Source organism: Prionailurus viverrinus, chromosome B4, assembly GCF_022837055.1.
Source record: "Prionailurus viverrinus isolate Anna chromosome B4, UM_Priviv_1.0, whole genome shotgun sequence".
Classification (NCBI taxonomy): Eukaryota; Metazoa; Chordata; class Mammalia; order Carnivora; family Felidae; genus Prionailurus; species Prionailurus viverrinus.
The window spans coordinates 17,161,072-17,183,053 of record NC_062567.1 but is presented as its reverse complement, the minus strand read 5'-3'; the positions used below and the strand labels follow the sequence as shown (position 1 = coordinate 17,183,053).

Genomic DNA, 21,982 nt, shown 5'->3' with positions numbered 1-21,982 from the left:
TTACTGTAATACGGTAGACAAAAGATTTTAAGCAGCTTAAATATGGTGAGAATTTTAGAGAAAAGGAGAGGCTCAGATTTAGCCCCAAGGAATTTCGACACTAAATTAGGATAAAGGTGAAGTAAAAACAAACAAAAAACTAGTTAAGAAATAGTCAAAACTGCAGGATAACCAAGTTAAGTATAATGTTAGAAGACAAGGGGGAGGGGAGGGGAAGGGAGGGGAGGGGAAGGGAGGGGAGGAGAGGAGAGAAGGGAGGGGTGGGATGGGAACAGGATGGGAAGGGAGAGAAGGGATGGGAACAGGATGAGAGGGGAAAGGAGGGACAGGAACAGGAGAGGAGCTTCCAGTAGCAGGAAGTCCTGAACAAAAATAAATATGCTAAAAAGTCATCTAGGCTAAAGACTGAAAAGTAGCCACTTGATTTGGCAACGTGAAAACTACTTGTAGGCTGAGTAGAGTAGTAGTTGTAGAGCCAGTATCGGGGGTTTGAAAAATAAATCAGTAGGAGAATTTCTGTTTCTGGCAATGAGGCAGACCAGATAACCTAAAAACCTCCCCAATTAAAATGACCTCAAAATGAATAGCTGAGCCCATAGGACAGTGAGGGAAATCTTTATGAATGAGGAGGGAAAAGCTTTAATAGGCTGCCCTGGAGGAGTCAGCCTGTGTCAGTAACCCTGGAGCTTTGGCTTTAGTGCCCACAAGAAAAAGAGACAACACATTGGGCCTCCAATGGCTGAAAAGTTAAAAGTAGTAAGACTTTGGTTATATAGATTGGACCTTCCAAGAGCTACATTTCTGGGGAAAGACAGACCAGCCCTTTCCCCCAATGCTTCCACCAAAACCCTACAAAACTATCAAAACACGGAAATTACAGCACAGAGACAGGACAAGGAAGCTCATCCAATTAGATTTAAGCTCTGGGTAGGGGATGAAAAGTCTGCACTTAGAATTTAGAGCCATAGCTTTGCCTTCAAATAGCTTTTTGAGTTTGATTTTTTTTTTTTTTTTTAAATTTTAGAGAGAGAACGAGAGCGAGTGAGCTAGGGAGAGGGGTAGAGGGAGAGAAAGAATCTTAAGCAGGCTCTATGCTCAGTGCAGAGCCCGAGGCAAGGCTTGAGCCCATGACACTGGGATTATGACCTGAGCCGAAATCAGGAGTCAAACACTCCTGAGTGAGCCATCCAGGTGCCCCAGGTTTTGGGGCATATGTGCCTAGTCTGATAGATCCCAAACATTAAATTAACGTAAGACGGGGCCAGCTGGTACTGTCACTTGAGTACACAGCGGAAGCAAACACAAAACCTCTCTGAAGGGATATAACCTCAATTCAGGCTATAAAATGAGTTCACAATCCACAATTAGAAAACACAGATGAAAACAATCCCCTTGATCACAAATTAGCAGACACAAACATTATTTGACTGTTATTCCAAGAACCTTAGAAAGAAAATAGAGCAAATAAAGATAAGACAAATATTTCAAATGACTAAGAAACTAAATGACTAAGCCAAGGACTCACAAATGTAAGAAAGAAACAACACTCTCTCTATTAAAAAAAGGCACCTGACATATCCTGCTGTGCTAGGCAGAATTCTAATGATGTCCACCCTCCACCCCAAGGTTCCCTTAATCAAGGCACTACTGTGAAGAGACTTGGCAGATTAAATTAAGGTACTGATTAGCTGACCTTAAAACGGGTGGATTATTTTGGATTATGTAGGTAGGCCCAGAGTAATAACATGAACCCTTAAAAATAGAAGACAAAGGCCAAAAGAGTCAGTGAGAGATGTAATAGCTGAGAAAAAAAGAGAGATACAACAGAAGAGGAAGTCAGAGCGATTCTAAGCGTGCAAAGGATTCAACTCACCTTTGCCGACTCTAAAATGTAGGCACATGTGAAAGGATGGGATAGAAGCCTCGAGGAGCTAAGGGAGACCCTCAGCTGTCAGTCAGAAAGGAAATGATGACCTCAGTCCTGCAACTGCAAGGAAAAATCTGAATTCTGCCAACAACCTAAATGAGCTTCTTGGAAGTGAATGAATTCCAGAGTCTCCTGATAGTAAGAGCCCAGCTGGCCAACACCTTGATTTTAGCCTTGTGCGACTCTAACAGAGCAACCAGATAACCAAACCCAGACATCTGACTATGTGCTAATAAATCTGAGTGCCTGTAAGTTGCTAATTTTGTGGTAATTTGTTATGGCAGCAACAGAAGACTAATATACTTGCAATGCCAGAAAATAAGTGTTCAAAGAATAATGAATGGGGACAACTGTGCCAGCTTAAAGGGGCTCCCACTAGCTAAACTGTGAACAATTTGAGCATCACAATAAATACATCATACCCCCACACAAATCTGTAAGTCCACACTGATACAAATTAAAAGTATGATGAGGAATGGGATATTTATAGTCTCATACTTAATTCCACAATATACATAATTACAAAGAGGAAAAGAAAACCTTTTCATTGGAAATGCCTGATTATGTGTCATCTGATAGATGCAATGGAAAGATCACATCTATGATATCCTGCTCCAAAATAAATAAATAAATAACACAGCTCTAATAATGAAAAAAAATGAACCAAACCCAAAAATAACTAACCTGTAAAATTCTGAGACAACAGTCAAAACGTGAATGGCCATCTGACGAGTAGATGGGAGTAATATGGTGATATTAATTTCCTGTTCTTGATCACTGTATTGTGATTTTACAGTAAAATGTCCTAGTCTATAAAAACTAAAGTATTCTGGGCACCTCGGTGGCTCAGTCGGTTAAGTGTCTGACTTTAGCTCAGGTCATGATCTCCCGGTTCACAAGTTCTAGCCCTGCATCAAGCTCTGTGCTGAAGCCTGCTTCAGATTCTATGTCTCCCTCTATCTCTGTCCCTCCCCTGCTCACGCTCTCTCTCTCTCTCTCAAAAATAAACATTACAAAAATAACAATAAAATTTTAAAAATAAAGACTGAAGTATTCAGGGCTAATGTGGCACTGTATCTGCAACTTATTCTCAAATACTCTGGGAAGATACAGTTCTGTATATTATACTCTATGTAACTTTTCTGTAAGTTTGAGACTGTTTGAAAATAAAAATATTTTACATGTGAGAAAAGTGCTACATGTTCTTAAAAACAAGAAAGAGAAAAACAAAACCAGACCAGATCCATTTTAGAAAGGACCAAAAAGAATTCTAAAAATTGAGGGGCGCCTGGGTGGCTCAGTCGGTTAAGCATCCGACCTCAGCTCAGGTCATGATCTCACGGTTTGTGAGTTCGAGCCCTGCGTCGGGCTCTGTGCTGACAGCTCAGAGCCTGGAGCCTGCTTCTGATTCTGTGTCTCCCTCTCTCTGCCCCTTCCCCGCTCATGCTCTCTTTCTGCCTCTCAAAAATGAATAAACGTTAAAAAAAATTTTTTTTTAAGAATTCTAAAAATTGAAAAGCACATTCACTAAAAATCTTTACCCATTAGGCAGGTAAAATTATAAATCAGTATAGCTGAAGAGATGATGAGTGAATATAAAAGATCAAAAGAAATTATCCAGGGGCGCCTGAGTGGATGGTTGGTTAAACGTCAGACTCTTGATTTCAGCTCAGGTCATGATCTCACGGTTCCTGAAATCGAGCCCCACATCAGGCTCTGCACTAATAGTGCAGAGCCTGCTTGGGATTCTCTCTTGGACTCTCTCAGCCCCTCCCCTGCTCACTCCCTGTCTCTCTCTCCCTCAAAATAAATTAATAAAACCTAAAAACTACTATCCTGCTAGAGCACAGAGAGATTGATAAATGGAAATTATAAAAGAAAGGTTAAGGGACATGGAAGACAGAATCAAAGTCCAAATATGTCTAACAAAAGTTACTGAACAACAGAAAGAATAGGGAGGATCAATATTTTAAATGGCCATAGGAGCACCTAGGTGGTTCAGTTGGTTGAACTTCCGACTCCTGAGTTGGGTTCAGGTCATGACCCCAGGTTCATGGGATGAAGCCCCACATTGGGCTCCACACTAAGCATTGGAGCCTGCTTAAGAGTCTCTCTCTCTCTCTCTCTCTCTCTCTCTCTCTCTCTCTCTCTGCCCCTCTCCCCCTGCTTGCCTGTGCTCTCTCTACAATAAAAATAAAAATAATAAAAATATAAATATAAATATAAAAATACTTTAAAATGTAATGGCTAGAGTTGTATCCAGAACTGACGAAAGACATGAATTCTCTTGGGGCACCTGGGTGGGTTCACTGGGTTAAGTGTCTGACTTTGGCTCAGGTCATGATCTGAACCCACAGTTCATGAGTTTGAGCTCTGTGTCAGGCTCTGTGCTGACAGCTCAGAGCCTGGAGCCTGCTTTGGATTCTGTGTCTCCCTCGCTCTCTGCCCCTCCCCCATGCTCACTCTCTCAAAAATAAACATTAAAAAAAAAAAAAAAGAATTCTCTCAATTAGGAAGCAAAGAGGTCCTAAGAAGAATAAAATCACATCTAGACATACCACCCAGAACAAAGAGAAAATCTTAAACGAGTGAGTGGAGGTAGAACAGTTTAAGGGGTAGGCACATGAACAGCAATGTGTGATTAAAGGAGTTTGGGTTCTTTTGTTCAGGAAGACGGACAGGAGAGAATGCTTAAATGTAGATGGGAAAGAAAAGTGAGGGTGAGAGGGTAAGGAAACTAACATGACAAGGCCTCTGAGAGGGCACAGAAGGGTGAGATGTGGAGCACAAGTACAGACTAGCCTTGCACTGCAAGCAGGACTGGAGAGAAAGAAAAGAGGATGGATACAAACCAAGTAGGTTTGCAGAATTGGGGGACTAAAAGATGCAATTTTAACTGGCAGTAAAAGTTTTAAAATACAAACAATCATGGCAAAAAGAGAGTTTCCTAGAGATTCGTATTAACACTGCCAAGCAATTTAAATGTCAGTGAAGGCTAGTATCACAAATCTATAATGATATGCATGTGTACATGGCGTAAATTGTATTCTCCAGAAACACTTAGCTCAGATGAAGGATAAAAATATAGGTGGTCAGGTTAATGAAGGACACATTTCAACTAAGAAGAAAAAAGACTTACTGAAGTTCTTATCAATCATAAGCCCAGATAACAAACATCATTGAGTATGTTACACAGTGATTTTTTTTTTTTTTTACTGTTTCTTTAGCTTAAGAAAATTGAAAGGGAGGCTTAGTAGGAAAAAATAAATTGCTAATTAAAATGAAGAACATAATCTTATTAGATGTGGCAGCTATTAAAACCATTTCCCGTTTTTCATTAAAGGTTATCTATGATTTAAATAAAAACATATAAGTAATGACCATAATCAATTTTTAAAAATGAAGACAAGAAAAAAACTACTCTCAAATCTATTCTTTTAACATAATCGCCATGATAATTTTGCCTAACTTTTTATTCTGCAATTATTCATTTATATTTCTGACTCTTCCAATAGAATTTGAGCACCATGAAAACAGAATAAGAAACTGATAATCCTTTGTGCCATGTATACATTATTTTATACACAGTATACATACAATTTGTTGGGGTCAGGGAAAACCTATCACGGATATATTTCCAAGTTGTTAGGTAAGCTACATAAATACCATTTAATAATTGAATCCAGGAGGTGCTACAAGAAATGTAACTGTAATCTTTATACTCCCAGCATTTTCAATTTTTTTGCTATGATAATTAGCTCTGTTAAATCTAGACATTTCATATCTTGCACCACCTCCTTAGAACTGAAGTTATTTTTATGTAGTCTCCAAGAAAGACTTCATCTTAACAGTCCATGTTTTAGAATCCTTTCCTTGTCTGTGAGATTTTAAAATTTCCCCTATAATGTGTCTAGATGAGAGTTTTTCCTTCACTCTTTTTTTCTTAGGCCCACTATGTGCCACTTCAAACTAAGATATCTCATCTTTTTTTTTTTTTAATGAAATTTATTTCCATTATTTCTTCAGGTTATTTCCTCCTCTCCATTTTTCTCTCTCTCCCTTTCTGGAGCTCCTGTTACCTGGATTCTACTTCTATCCTCCATACTATATAGTTTTTATTTTAAATATGTATAAAACCCATTAATTATTTTTTTGTTCACTGTATCCACTGTTATTTGTCCTATCTATTGTGTTCTTTACTTTGACTGTTACAGTTTTCCATACCTAAAATTTCTACTTGTTTTTTGTATCATTATTTTTTATTTTTTAGAGAGAGAGCAAATGGGGGAGGGGCACAGAGGGGGAGAGAGAGAGTCCCAAGCATGCTCTGTGCTGGAGCCAATGTGGGGCTTGATCCCTCGAACCGTGAGATCATGACCTGAGCTGAAATCAAGAGTCAGATGCTTAACAGACAGAGCCATTCAGGTGCCCCTGTACTTGATTTTAAAGATCTACTTTGTTTCAAATTATTATCTTCCCTCATGTCTTTCAATCTTCTTTACACTGATTTATTTTCTTTCTATAATTTCTTTAGGACCTGGTCTGTAGAAAATCAGATTTCCTATTACTGCCAACATGGATTAAAAATTTTTGGTCTCTGGGACACCTGGGCGGCTCAGTCGATTAAGTGTCCGACTTCTGCTCTGGTCATGATCTCACAGTTCGTGGGTTCGAGCCCCGCGTCAGGCTCTGTGCTGACAGCTCAGAGCCTGGAGCCTGCTTCAGGTTCTATGTCTCCCTCTCTCTGTGCCCCTTCCTGCCTCTCTCTCTCTCTCTCTCTCTTTCTCTCTCTCTCTCAAAAATAAATAAACATTTAAAAAAAAATTTTTTTTTTTAATTTTGGTCTCCTAAATCTTGACACATCCAACAACTTTGAATATAATTTTTTATACATCTTTTGAATGAATATATTAGTTTCTCCTAACATTACAAGCATAATACCAAACAGTCTGAGAAGTATAATTTCAAATACCTAGTGATTATTATACAAAAATACCACCTGTCAATAGGCACATACATACACCCACAGATCCTTAAATAAAATGACCCTCTGAGTGTGAAACAAGTAATACAGGCCATCTATGGAAAGGGCTCACCATAAGACACGGTTTCTTCTTTTTTTTTTTTTTAATTTTTTTTATGTTTATTTATTGTTTAGACAGAGAGAGACAGAGCATGAACGGGGGAGGGGCAGAGAGAGAGGGAGACACAGAATTGGAAGCAGGCTCTAGGCTCCGAGCCATCAGCCCAGAGCCCGACATGGGGCTCGAACTCATGGACCGCGAGATCGTGACCTGAGCTGAAGTCGGATGCTCAACCGACTGAGCCACCCAGGCGCCCCCATAAGACATGGTTTCTAACTCCAAGTTCAGTCATCAAGGTAACTGGGACATAGTTCCTGCAAACACAGGACTAGAAATTAATGTGGAAGGAAGCTGCTAAGAAAGCAATCAACTGCATTATACAGAAAGAAAAAGAACATTACCAAGATGGTGATAACCTTTTTTTTTTTTTTTGAGAGACAGGGTGAGTGCCTGCACACAAGAGCAGGGGAGGGGCAGTGAGAGAGAGAGAATCTTAAACTGGGCGTGGAGTCCTACACCAGGCTTGATATCATGACCTAGATCTCAGGACCCTGAGGATCACGACCTGAGAAGAAATCAAGAGTTGGAAGCTGAGCTGCCTAAGCCACCCAGGTGCCCCAACATGGTGATAATCTTTAAACATGACCTAACTAATTGTCCTTGTTCTGATGTCAGGTTCAGTAATGAAGTAACTTTACAATTATAACTCGTTTTCCCAAGATTACTTTAAGGAAAAGTAAGATAAGCAATTCTGGGCAATTCTTGACAGTAACGTTTTAACCATAAATGATTAAATGACATTCATTTCTGCCATACTGGCTTGAGTTAGCCCACCTGATCAATTCCAGGTATACTGACAAAACCAAAAGGAGACTAATACAATAATGTGTGAAAGAAATGATAAGGATCTGTACCAACCTACAGCTGTGAGAAGGTGGGGTTTTGAAAATAATAAATTAGATATAAAAAACCATGTTTAGCTACCTTCAAATTAGAAGGTACCACTTGGTGACTAATTCAGTTGGGAGCAGGCAGAGAACAGAATCAAAGATGCACACAAGAGGAAAGGAGATAACTTCTCAGGAAACCCTGAGAATTACAAAATAAAGTCTTTACATATACAGGTACCATTATCACTATTATGTAATCATTAAAACATTTTTCTCAAGTACACTAACAGGACAACTTCTGTAAACACTCTCAAGTTACTAATGTATACCTGAAAGTAATCATTTGTTTTGGAGAGAAAACCTACTTCTAAAATTATCTAATTCATTAATTAACATTCATTAACCCCAAATTGTGGAGGTTAATTTTTTTTCTTTTATACTCAATGTTTCCACAGCTATTCTGTCTTCCTTCAAGTTACTTTTCTACTTGTTCATCTATCCAGTTTCTTTGATTCATGAAATAGTCTTCCCTTGCATCTTAACCCTTTATCTCTCTAGAGTCTTCCTTTCCACTTATTAATACTTTTCTATTTTAAAATAAACCTGATCCAACCTTTCTGTCTTCTCTACCAACCTTGCTCAGCCATGACCGATTTCAGAGTTTATATTTACCCCCTATATGAATTTATTTCCAATTCTGTTTCACTCTAACCTCATCTGTTCATTTGCATGCTAAACATCTATACCTAAACATCTTGTTGGTAAATGAATACCCATCCTCCCCCAGCTACTGCCATTCAATTTACTGACAATTATTACCAGTTCTTCTTGAGTAACAGATGTCCCACTAGTCTGACTTCCATTACCCTCACTCAGACCCTTAACACATTCAGCTAGATTACAAAAAAATCTAATTGGTTTCTCTGTTCTCTAGCTCCTTTCAATATTCTTATATGCTACAGCCAGATGAACCTTCCTGAACAACAGGTTTTATTTTTTTCCCCAACTCAAACTATTTCTCATCTACCAACTATTTTCAACTCCTTTGGCTAATACATAAGGTTATTATTTTTCATACATTTCATATCAAATATCGTATCACCATCACTTTACACACCTATGTTCCACTGCTTGTGCTATCTGTATTCCAGGGACTGGAGTCTACCCCGGATCCCTATCTCCATATAGCTCAATTTTACATATTCCTTAAGCATCAGGTAAAATGTTACATTCTCTGGACATCTCATTTCCTCAGCTGAAAGTAGTTTTCCCTGCCCTGAATTCTTTTTATACTGTAGATCATTAAAGAAGTTATAATTCTATGTCTTGAAATTATTATTTATGCACATATTTATCCTTTTAAATTTTACTGCTCCTGAAAGGATCCATTTGCAGTATAGAATTATTTCCCCAAAGAAAATGACCAGGATTTTTAGATACAGAAAGAACTTTATACTTTTCAAATGAAAAAAGACTAAGACACTTTTGAGAAGGAAAAGTTCCATAGTGCAGATAATCACACCCACAAGATTAGTTTTATAAATAAGTGAAACTGAGGTTTTTGGGGGAGGGAGTAGCTGCATACATTAACTGGTTAAGAATACTGGATTCAGAATGCACATGCTCATTCTCAACTGATCCAGAAGTATTTGAAAAGTACATCACAGAATTAGAAAAGTATTATAAATCACAAAATATGGTCTCAGATTCTTCTTTCCCTCAGTGAGACAGAGGGGTCACAGATGTACAAAGTGGTCTAGGCATCTAGATCCTGACAGGTAAATAACTTTAGAAATCCTAAAACCCACCTTACCATGTCTTAGGCAATAGGACAAATCCAAACAAGTACAACAAGAACATGATAACAGTCATCCCATCAACCACCCAGAATTATGGAGAATTCCTTTCGGTTATCATTTCTGAGACTACAGATCCCCATTACTGCTTTATATAGGAAGGTTTCTAAGCTTCATTAGGATTAATTAACACTATTACCCTTTAAAATCATGCTTGAACTTGGTACATACCTATGAATTTAAGTTCCTGCTTTGTTAGTGTAGAACTGTCATCTCTGTCTAAAGAAAAGACACACTTGAATTTAAAATTTTTAATAAGCAGTTCCTAAAAACTACCATGATAAGAAGTTGAGAAATTTAAAACACTATGGGGAGGGGGGGGGAAGGAGGGGACAGGAATCAGTAGGGTTAAAGTAAAACAAAACAACAAAAAAAAACTGTGGAAAATTTAAGTTATTATAAATTTGTTTTTGCTAAAATAAAAAGGCAGCACTCTAAATAAAGAGACTGTTAATGGCATTACCATTTAATTAATTTAAAAGTAATTCTTACAAATTCATTAGCATTTATACTAATCCCTTCCCTTTTCAGGTTCTCTCTTATAGTTTCAATGAAACTCCTGTAAGTTCATTTTGCTTTGTAGTAGTTAACATGCAAACTGAAAATTACGTTTTCTTCCCAGTGCTGATTCACCATCCAAATGTTAATATCCTTCTGTGTTTATCACTTAAGATGAAGCCTATCTTCCAGAAGCTTAGAAGTGATCCAAGAGATAAATACCTTGGCTGATTTGAAATGGAAAAAACCGTACCATCTTATGGACAGTATATGTCTTCTACTACTTAGCAAGGCTATATAGTATTAGCCAAATTCCTTCCGGCATAGGAACAAACACTGGAACAAACAGTAGCATTTGCTGCATCCTGGAATGTAGCAATGTACTGTATAAAAATAAAGAATACGGCCTTCTACATCACGTAAGAAGGAAAAACAAGTCTACTGTGATTAAAAAGAAATTAGATCTAGAATCATCTAGATCTATGGTTCTCAATCTCCCTACTGTTCACAGCAACAGCTCCTCCTATCACTAAATACCTCATTACGTGCAGTGAATCTCAAATGATTAATAGGCTGTGGTGATGTCTGAAAATTGCTCATCTCTGTTCTCAGATCCCTACACCTTCTTAATGCTTCCCTGAAATGAAAAGGGGGCACATGTAAACAGCAAAGATCTAGTTTCCTACAAACTATTACGACAAACCTCAGTAGGATTCCATTCTTGAGGAAGAACGTTCATTCCTAAAATCAATTAGCATTCATGCTTATTCTAAATCCTATAGCAGATATTTATGAATAATTGGTTGACATTACTTTGCCTCCTCCATCAAATGAGATTTGTTTAATGAGCATGGTCATGACAAACCAGAAGTACCATAATTAAAGAAAATTTAAAAGCATAGTAAATGGGGCACAGAAATCAATTAGCAATATACTGCTGTGAAAACAGATCTAATAAGCACTTTAGCTACTTTAATCTACTATTTCAAAATTATATTAAAAATAGGAATTTCCAAGATAAACAAATGAAGCAAATGCATTATTGTAGGAAGAACCAAGTTACTACTCTTGAGAGAAACAAGACTGCCTAATGCAAAGTTTAATTTCCAAAGAAAATGAACATATTACCAAGAATATATGAAAACTCTTCCAGGACTATGTAGCAACTGACAATGATTTATTCATTCAATATTTATGGAGCATCAAGTAGATGATGAGCTAAATACCAATGAAACAAAGATGAATAAAACCCAACCCCTACTGTAAATGAGTTTATAGTCTAGTAAGAAAAACTTGTAAATAAATAAATTGTTAAACAACCTAAAAAGCACTAGAGTAAAATCACACCTGAAACAGAACAATTAGAACCAGGCAGATGAGATGTTAGTTTGCAACTGGACTATGAAAAGCAAACCATAATCCCTGTATTCATATCATTTGTTTCATCATTTTAAATACACCTACTAGATGAAACCAAGAAGTCACACTTACACTTTAGAGGCATCATGAAATCTAAATTCTCCTAGTCAAGCTGGCTAGCTCCCAGGCACCACCATAAAACCAAATGTCACAAAACATAAGGCACTTCACTCCACGGGCACACCTATTTAAAGTTTACCTTCCATACGGTGTTCTTTAAAATATTTAAATGACTATTTTGTCTTTCCAAATTGTTGTAAAAGTTCCCAAAATGTGCTAACAGAGTTTTACGTTTTATCTTTCTCCTACCGGTTCTCTTTTTCCTTTATTGAGACAGTAATTTTAATATTATTTCTCCTAAATTTCTCTGGTCACATAAAATTCATCCCACTGTGCCTAATTTGTTTTTTGGTTTTTATTTAGACTGGTTGACGTGTTTTCCTAAATGTGTTTTTCTCTGTATTGATGATAATATTTCCTTATCAGAAAGTACCAATTTTGGGGCACATGGGTGGCTCAGTCAGCTAAGCTTCTGACTGGCTCAGGTCATGATCTCACGGTTCATGGGTTCGAACACCGCATCAGGCTCTGTGCTCTGTGCTGACAGTCTGGAGACTGCCTGCTTCAGAGCCTTTCTCTATCTCTTTCAAAAATAAAAACATTAAAAAAAATTTTTTTTCAAAAGAGCAACCACCATTAAGTCCTAGGTTCCTCTCTGAGAAATACTAAATTAAGATGTAGCTTAACACATAATGCCCATGACTATTAATTAATACACAATATTTCCTACAATATTAGCTACAAGTATGTTATACTAATGCAGCATAAAGTTGGAAAGAAGAGATAAGGCAGATTATGAAAAACTCCACGTGCCATGCTGAAAAATATTAATTTTATCTCAAAAATACCAGATAATTCTTTGAGGATTTAAGACAGTGACACAATCCGATTTGCATTAGAAAAAATTTTTAATGTTTATTTTTGAGAGAGAGAGAGAGAGAGAGAGAGAGCAAGACAGAGTGCAAGCGGGAGAAGGGGAGAGAGACAGGGAGACACAGAATCTGAAGCAGGTGCCAGGCTCTGAGCTGTCAGCATAGAGCCCAACGCAGGGCTAGAACTCACACACCATGAGATCATGACCTGAGCCGAAGTTGGACACTTAAACAACTGAGCCACCCAGGTGCCCCTGATTTGCATTTAAAAAAATTTTTTTTAAGTTTATTTATTTTTGAGACAGAGAGAGACAGAGCATGAACAGAGGAGGCTCAGAGAGAGGGAGACACAGAATCTGAAACAGGCTCCAGGCTCTGAGCTGTCAGCACAGAGCCAGATGCGGGGCTCGATCTCAGGGACCACGAAATCATGACCTGAGCCGAAGTCGGCCGCTTAACCGACTGAGCCACCCAGGTGCCCCTGATTTGCATTTTTAAGTAGGCCACTGATTCTAGCAGCAGCTAATGAATGAATTAGATAATGACATGAAGTTTAGGAAGCTGCTGAAAGAGTTCATATGACCCAAGTAGGGGCAGGGAAAACATAAAGGTAAAAAAAAGCGATATATAACAGGAAAAACTTTTTTTTAAATTTTTTTTTAATGTTTATTTATTTTTGAGACAGAGAGAGACAGAGCATGAACGAGGGAGGGTCAGCGAGAGGGAGACACAGAATCTGAAGCAGGCTCCAGGCTCTGAGCCGTCAGCACAGAGCCCAACGCGGGGCTCGAACTCACGAACTGTGAGATCATGACCTGAGCCGAAGTCGGCCGCTCAACCAACTGAGCCACCCAGGCGCCCCATGAAAAACTTTTAAAAATAAAATGATAACCAAGAAAATGAGAAGTCACGATGAGCTTAGTTTAACTCCGTAGCATAACAGATTTAGGTGGCTAAATCCCATACAGAGATAAGGAACACAAAAGAAGGAGCAGGCTTTGAATGGGAATGTAAGAGGAACAGAGATTTATTAATTTGTTGGAAATGGACTTGGAACTCAAGAGATAATTCGATATTTAGATGAACAGATTTGGGAATCTAATGAGCATCAACGATCGCTAAAGCTATAGATATGTGTTACAACATTTTCTAAGAAAATATGTGCAGGAGGAGAAGTAAAAAAAAAAGAGAGAGAGAGAGAGAGAGAGAGAGAGAGAGAGAGAGAGAGAGAATACTGGGAATACAACAAAGAATACTCAAAATCATAAAAGATACCCATATGCCCTCATAAAGAAAGCTATAGCTGTAAAGGCCTATTAAAAAAAACAAAACAAAACAAAACAAAAAACCTAGGGGTGCCCAGGTGGCTTGGCTGGTTAGCGCCTCAGGTCATGACCTCATGGTTTGTGAGTTGGGAGCCCAGCTTTGGGGTCGCTGCTGTTAGCCCAGACCCCGCTTCATATCCTCTGTCCTCCTCTCTCTTTGTCCCTCCCATGTTTGTGCACTCTCTCTTTCTCTCTCAAAAATGAATAAACATTTTAAGAAATTAAAAAATAAAATTTTAAATCAATAATCTTCCGGTTTAGAAACTAGGAAAAAAAGCAAACTAAACAGAAGCAAGCAAAAGGATGAAAATAATAAACAGCATAAATGGAATAAAAACAGGAACACTTTAGAGAAAATGTTAAATGTTAAAAGCTGGTTTAAAAGATGAACAGAACTGACCAATCTTTCAGAATGACAAAGAAAACAGAAGACTCAAATTACTGAAATCAGGAATGAAAGGGGATTGTAAGGATATTCACCTTATCAAATTAAAAAGATTATAAAGAGAATACTATGATAACTGTATGCAAACAAATTAAAAAATGCAGGTGAAATGGGCAAATTCTTTGGGGGGGGGAAGACTCCTAAAAACATAAAATTTTCAAGAACGGACACACAGAAAATAGAAATAGTCATTTCTCCAAAGAAGATCTAGAAATGGCCAATAAGAGCATGAAAAGATGTTAATATCATTAGTCATTAGGAAAAAGCAATTCAAAACCACAATGAGACACCACACCAGCTTGGATAGCTATGATTTAAAAAAAAAAGAAAGAAAATAACAAATCTTGGTGAGGGCTGAAGAAGTTGGAACCCTCATAGATTGCTAATAGGAATGTAAAATACTACAAATGCTATGGGAAACAGTATTGCAGTTTCTAAAACATTAAATACAGAGTTACCATATGACCTAGCAAGTATACTCCCAAGAATATGCCCAAGACAAATAAAAACACATACCCACACCAAAACTTGTACATGAATGTTCACAGCAGCATCTTTCATACTATCCAAGAAGTACAAACAACAATGTCCACCAACCAATGAACAGATAAAATATGGAATATTCATACAATGTGTTATTCAGTCATAAATGAAGAATGAAGTACGGATGCATGCTACAACACAGATAAACCGTATGCTTAAATGGCCCCCTGCTGTACAATTCCCTCTATATGAAATGTCCAGAACAGGCAAATCCATAGAGACAGAAAGTAGAGTAGTGATTCCCGGGTGATTTTGCAGGGAAGAGGGGCTTGGGGGTATATATGATTTCTTTTTGGTTTGATGAAAATGTTCTGGAATTAGTGGTGACAGTTAATACAACATTGTGAATATACTAAAAATGTCCGAATTGTATACTTTTAAACAGCTTAAAATGGTAACTTTTATGTTATGTGAATTTTATCTCATTAAAAATTTAGGGGGGAAATGAGATAATGAGATAATGAGATAATGGAGAAGAAGAAGAACCACCATTTACTCTGACACAGAAAAGAATGAAACAGGGTAAGGGAATGTGCTTTTTATACATGCACACTTTCAGAATAGAGCAGAGGAATGATAAATGTAAAAATCAGGACAGTAGTTAAACTTTGGGGAATACAGTGGTAAAGAGCATGCACTAGGTTCAACAACATTAGTAACATTCTATTTCTTAAATTGGTGAAAGGTTCCTGAGTATTTATTATTGCATGCTACAGAGCTTACACATATTGCTTAAAATGTATCAAATATTTCATAAATTGGAAAAGGATCTATGAAAATATGGCAAAATATTAACAGATGTTAAATTAGTAATAAATTCATGATGTGTATCAGTCTCTGTACTTTACGTAATTCTGAAATATTTTATTTAAAAGAGGAGAATGTTGTAGTGTATACAAAAAGGTTCAAAACAGAGTGGCCAACAATTATTCTGCAAGGAATTGGCAACCGAACTAGTCACTAGCAGTTTAAGAGAGAAAAGTTAACAAAAAGGGTACTAAAGCCAAAAATACTTCATAAATGCACGTGCTAATGAAACCTAATTTTGGAAACAATTTATGTAATACCTTCTGGCATACTGATTTTGCATCCTGCAACTATACTGAATTTGCTTATTAGTTCTAACAGTTTTCTGATGAAGTCTTCAGGGTTTTCTATATATAATATGTCATCTGAAAATAGTTTAACTTCTTTTTCCATCTGGATGCCTTTTATTTCTTTTACTTGCTTAACTGCTTTGGTTACGACTCCCAGTACTATGCTGAATAAAAGTGGTGAGTGGACGTTCTTGTCTTGTTCCTGGATCTTAGAGGAAAATCTTTCGGTTTTTCACTGTCAAGTATGATGCCGGCTGTGAGCTTGTCACATACGGCTTTTATTATGTTGAGGTATATTCCCCTTTTATACCCATTTCGTTGATAGTTTTTATCATAACTGGATGTTAACTTTTGTAAAGTACTTTTTATCCACTTAGATGACCGTATAATTCTGTCCTTCATGTTGTTATGTGGTGTGTCTCACATGAACTGATTTGCAGGTGTTGAACCATCCTTGCATCCCTGGAATAAATCCCATTTGATCATGGTGTATGGTACATTTTAAAAAATGTTTATTTATTTTGAAAAAGTATACATGTGTGTATGTGGGAAAGGGGCAGGGAGAGGAGAGGGAGAATCCCAAGCAGGCTTTGGAGCCTGGTGTGGGGCTTGATCTCAGAAACCGTGAGATCATGACCCAAGCCTAAATCAAGAGTTGGATGCTTAACTGACTGAGCCACCCAGGCGCCCCACTGCACAATAGTTATAATGCGTTATTGAATTTGTTTTGCTGATATTTTGTTGAAGATTCTTACATCTATGTTCATCAGGGATACAGGCCTGTAATTCCCTTTTTTTGTGGTGCCCTTGTCTGGTTTTGGTATCAGGGTAATGCTGGCCTAGTAAAATGAGTTTGGAAGAGTTTTGCCACTTCTATCTTTTGGAAAAGTGTGAGAAAGACAGATCTTACTTCTTCTTTGAATGTCTGGTAGAATTCACCAGTGTAGCCATCTGATCATGGAATTTTGTTTGTTGGGAGGTTTTTGATTACTGATTCAACTTCATTACTAGTAATCAGTCTATTCAGATTTTTCATTTCATCATGATTCAGTCTTAGAAGGTAATATGCTTCTAGGAATCCACCCATTTCTTCTAGGTTATTCATTTTGTTGGTACGTATAATTGTTCACAGTGCTCTCTTATGACCCTTTGTATTTCTGTGGTATCAGCTGTAATCTCCTCTTCCATTTCTGATTTTATTTAAGTCCTCTTTTGTCTTGATTGAGTCAAAAGGTTTGTCAATCTTCTTTATCTTTTCAAAGAACCAGATCTTAGTTTCACTGATCTTTTCTATTGGTCTTTTTAAGTCTCTATTTCTGTTCTAGTTTTTGTTATTTCCCTCCTACGAACTCAAGACGTCATTTGTTCTTCTTTTTCTAGTGTCTTGAGGTATAAAGCTACATTGCAGTTTTTGTTTCTTGAGGTAGACATTAATTGCTATGAACTTTCCTCTTAGTACTGTTTTTGCTGCAACCAATAATTTTGGTATGTTACATTTCCATTTTTATCTCAAGGCGTCTTTTTATTTCTCTTTCGATTTTTTTCTCTAACCCATTAATTAATTATTCAGTAACAATGTTGTTCAATCTTGACATATTTGTGAATGTTCCAGTTTTCTGCTTGCGATTAATTTCTAGTTCCATATCATTGTGTTCAGAATAGATGGGTGATAGAATTTCAATCTTCTTAAATTTATTAAGACTTGTTCAATGGTTTAACATATGATATGTCCTGGAATACATTCCATGTGCACTTGAGAAGAATGTACATTCTTGTGTTTTTAAATGGATGTTCTATAAATTATCTGTGCAAGTCCATCCTGTCTACTGTGCTGCTTACGGTTGGTATTTCTTTATTGACTTTCTGTTTCAGTGATCTATCCAATGATGTAATGAGGTGTTAAAGTCCCCTATTATTATTGTATTGCTGTTTCTCCCGTTAGGCATTAATATTTCTTTTACATACTTGGTTGCTCCTATATTGGGTACATAAATATTTATACATGTTATATCTTCTTGTTAGATTAAGCAGTAATACTTACTTGTAATAAGGCAGTTAAATAACCATGAGGCAGATATGGTAGGCAGATAATACCTCCCCCCACCCCAAAGATAAACCTGTGAGTATGTTACCTTAAATAGCAAAAGGGACTAAACAAATGTATTTAAATTAAGAACGCTGAGAAAGGCAGATTATCCTAGACAGTCTGAGAGAGCCCAATCAAATCATCCAAGCTGTCATAAAATTTGAATCTGAGAATCAGACAAGCATGAGCATAAGACAGACTCTACCCAACACTGATGGCTTTCAAGACAGAGGATGAGGCCGTTATGCAAAATAAGCAGGCAGCTTCTAGAAGTTGGAAATGGTAAGGAAACAGATTCTCTCCTATCACCTTAAAAAAAAAGAACAAAGCCTGCCAATACCCTGATTTTAACCCAGCAAGTCCATGTCAGACTTCTAACCTACAGACTGTAAGATAATAAATGTATACTGTTTGACCATAGAAAATGACTGAGTAAGATAAAACACAAATTCTTTTTTTATTCCTCTCTGACTGACAAGTTTCAAGCTTTTTATTGCTTCATACTCAATATAATAAAGAAATAAAATATGTAAAGTCTAACATTTAACACCTCACACCCAGTAGTGTGGTTACTATAAAAAACAAACAAATGAGCAAAATAATAGGATGTGGAAAAATTGGAATCCTTGTGCACTGGTGGCAACAATGTAAAATGGTGCTCCCACTGTGGAAACCAGTATGACACTCTGTCTTAAAACAGAACTACCATATGATCTAGCAATTGCATCTCTGGGTAAAATGGAGATTCAAAGAGATTACTTGCACATCTACATTCAAAGCAGCTTATTCATAATAATCACAATGTAGAAGCAATCTAATGTCTCTCAACAGATAAATGAATAAAGAAAATGACAGTATATACACACAATAGAATATTATTTAGCCTTAAAAAAAGGAAATTCGGATACATGCTATTACATGGATAAACCTGAAAGGCATTACTGCTAAGGGAAATAAGCCATTCACAAAAAGACAAATACCGTATGATTCTATTCTTATGAAGTATCTAGAACAGTCAAATAGATACAAACAGAAAGAACTGTAGTTGCTCTTGGCAGGGTGGAGAGAGAAAAGGAAAGCTGTTGTTTAATAACTACAGAGTGCCAGTTTTACAAGATTAAAAACTCCTGGAGACTGGTTGTACAACAATGTGAATATAACACTCAAAAATGGTTAAAGCGGCAAATTTTATGTGTATTTCACAATTTAAAAAAATAAGCTAACACTTAAAAAAAAAAGTGAGAGAGAGAGAGAGAGAGAGAGAGAACACAAACATGGATTTTCCCAACTAAGTCCAAGTATTTCTCCCTCAAATCCTCATTAGGTTAAAATACCACTTCACCAGGCATCACTACTATTCTTCTCTTTGCAATAAAAAATATTAAGTCCAGAGCAACTATCAAGAAAAAGGAATTAAAAGCATCCAAATTGAAATGGAAGAAATAAAACTGTCACTATTTCCAGATGACATATTATTTATAGAAAACCCTAAAGATTCTACCAGTTAAGAACTAATAAACAAATTCAGTAAAGTTGCAGGATAAAAAACCAACATACAAAAATCTGTTGTGTTTTTATACACTAAAAACAATCTACCAGAAAGAGAAATTAAGAAAACAATCCCATTTACAATTACATCAAAAAATAAAATATCTAGGAATAAATTTAAATACGGGGTGAAAGATCTGTATACTGAGAACTAGAAGACATCAACGAAACAAACTGAAGACACAAATAAATGGAAAGATATTCCACGTTTATGGATCAGAATAGTATCGTTTAAATGTCCACACTACTCAAAGCACTCTACAGATTCAGTGCAATCCCTTATCAAAATTCTAGTAGTATTTCACAAAAGTAGAATAAACCCGAAATTTGTATGAAACCACAAAAGACCTTGAACAGCCAAAACAATTTTGAGAACAAAGAACAAAGCTGGATCCTTCATGCTCCCTGATTTCAAACTACATTACAAAGCCATAACAATCAAAACAATATGATATCAGCATAAGAACAGACACACAGGTCAATGAACACAATGGAAAGCCCAGGAAAAAAACACATGCATGTAGAGTCAAGTTATTTACAAGGAGCCAAGAATATACAATGGGGAAAGGACAGTCTCTGATAAATGATGCTGGGAAAACTGAACTACATGCAAAAGAATGAAATTGGTCCACTACCTTACACTGTACACAAAAATTAACTCAAAATGGATTGAAGACTTGAATATAAGACCCTGAGCCATAAAACTTCTAGAAGAAAACATAGGCGGTAAGCTCCTTAACATGAATTATGATATTCTGGATTTGACCAAAGCCAAAAAAACCCCTCAAGTACATCAAACTAAAATGGCACTGCACAGCAAAGGAAACCATCAACAAAATAAAAAGGCAGTGCACTGAATGGGAGAAAATATTTGCAAATCATATGTCTGATAATATCCATGTATTGTTGGTTTGTTTTTTTTTAAAGAGAGAGAGAGAGAGAGAGAGACACATACACAGTGGGAGTGAGGGAGGGGGCAGAGGAAGAGAGGGAGGGAGGAACTAAAAGAAGGTGAAAGAGGGAGGGAGGAAGAGAAAGCGAAAGAGGGAGGAAGAAAGGGAGGGAGGGAGGGAGGGAGGGAGGAAGGGAGGGAGAGAGAGAGAGAGAGAGAGAGAGAGTGAATGAATGAATCTTAAGCAGGTTCCACAATCAGCATGGAACCCAGCATGGGGCTCAGTCTTACCACCTTACAGTCGTGACTTGAGCCAAAATCAAGAGTGGGCCGTTCAACCGACTGAGCCACCAGCACCCCCAAAACATACTTTAAAAACCTCATATAATTCAATAACAAAAAAATCCTCAAACCATCTGGTTTTGATGGATATTTTTCCAAAGACAATGTACAGGTGGCCAAAAGACACATGAAAAGATGCTTAACATCACTAATCATCAGGGAAATGCAAATCAAAATCACACTGAGTTATCACCTCATATCTGTTAGAACTGCTATTATCAAAAAGTTAGGAAATCATAGGATGCGGAGAAAAGGGAACCCTTGTGTACTGTTGGTGGGAATGTAAAATGGTGGAGCCACTATGGAAAAGTTTGAAGTTCTTCAAAAAATTAAAAGTTGAACATATATCCAGTAATTCCACTTCTGGATATTTATCCAAAGAAAATGAAAACACTAATTTGAGAAAATACGTGCACCCCATGTTCACTGCAACATTATTTACAAATAGCCAAGACATGGAAACAACCTAAATGTCCATCAATGGGTGAACAGTAATGAAAATGTGCTATATATACATACAACAGAATATTATTTAGCTATAAAAATGAACAAAATTTTGCTACTTGTGACAAAGTGATGGACCTTGATGGCATTATGCCAAGTGAAGTTAAGTCAGATAGAAAAGAAAAAGATAAATACTATATGATCTCAAATATGGAATCTAAAACAAAACAAAATCCAAAATACTCCAGGCTCATGAATATAGAAAACAGACTGGTGGTTGCTTAGGTAAACAGAAGCAAGAGAGGAGGCAAAAGGGGTGAAGGAGGTCAAGAGGTACAAACTTCTAGATATAAAATAAAATAAAGATATAAAAAAAACATTATTTCATGTTTCAAAATTATGTGACTAAGAACACACAAATATCTGACTATACTACCACAGTGTTCTGTCTCAAACACAATCTTTTAAAGAAACACAAAATTTTAAAGAAAACCTGTGTTCATTCTATTAATCCCAGGACATTAATTTCATTCACCTATAGAGAAAAACATGACAACTGTCCCATTAAATTGACATATTCCAGTACTTTGTTGGCCAACAATGGCAAAGGATTTATGTGACAATTCATTCTCAATCGCTCCCCACAAAATCTAC

General features: G+C 36.9%; 1 protein-coding gene across 12 annotated transcripts in view; it reads right to left on the bottom strand.

Moving 5' to 3' along the window:
* MLLT10 (MLLT10 histone lysine methyltransferase DOT1L cofactor) overlaps positions 1–21,982 on the bottom strand; it is a 237,646-nt gene that overhangs the window by 37,439 nt on the left and 178,225 nt on the right. For 9 of the 12 annotated variants that reach the window (XM_047868456.1, XM_047868453.1, XM_047868457.1 and 6 more), the window contains one exon: positions 9,929–9,976. The exons of the other annotated variants lie outside the window; for them this stretch is intronic. In XM_047868456.1, coding sequence (XP_047724412.1) covers positions 9,929–9,976 — 48 coding nt within the window. The remainder of the gene's footprint in view (positions 1–9,928; positions 9,977–21,982) is intronic. 12 annotated transcript variants of the gene reach the window in all.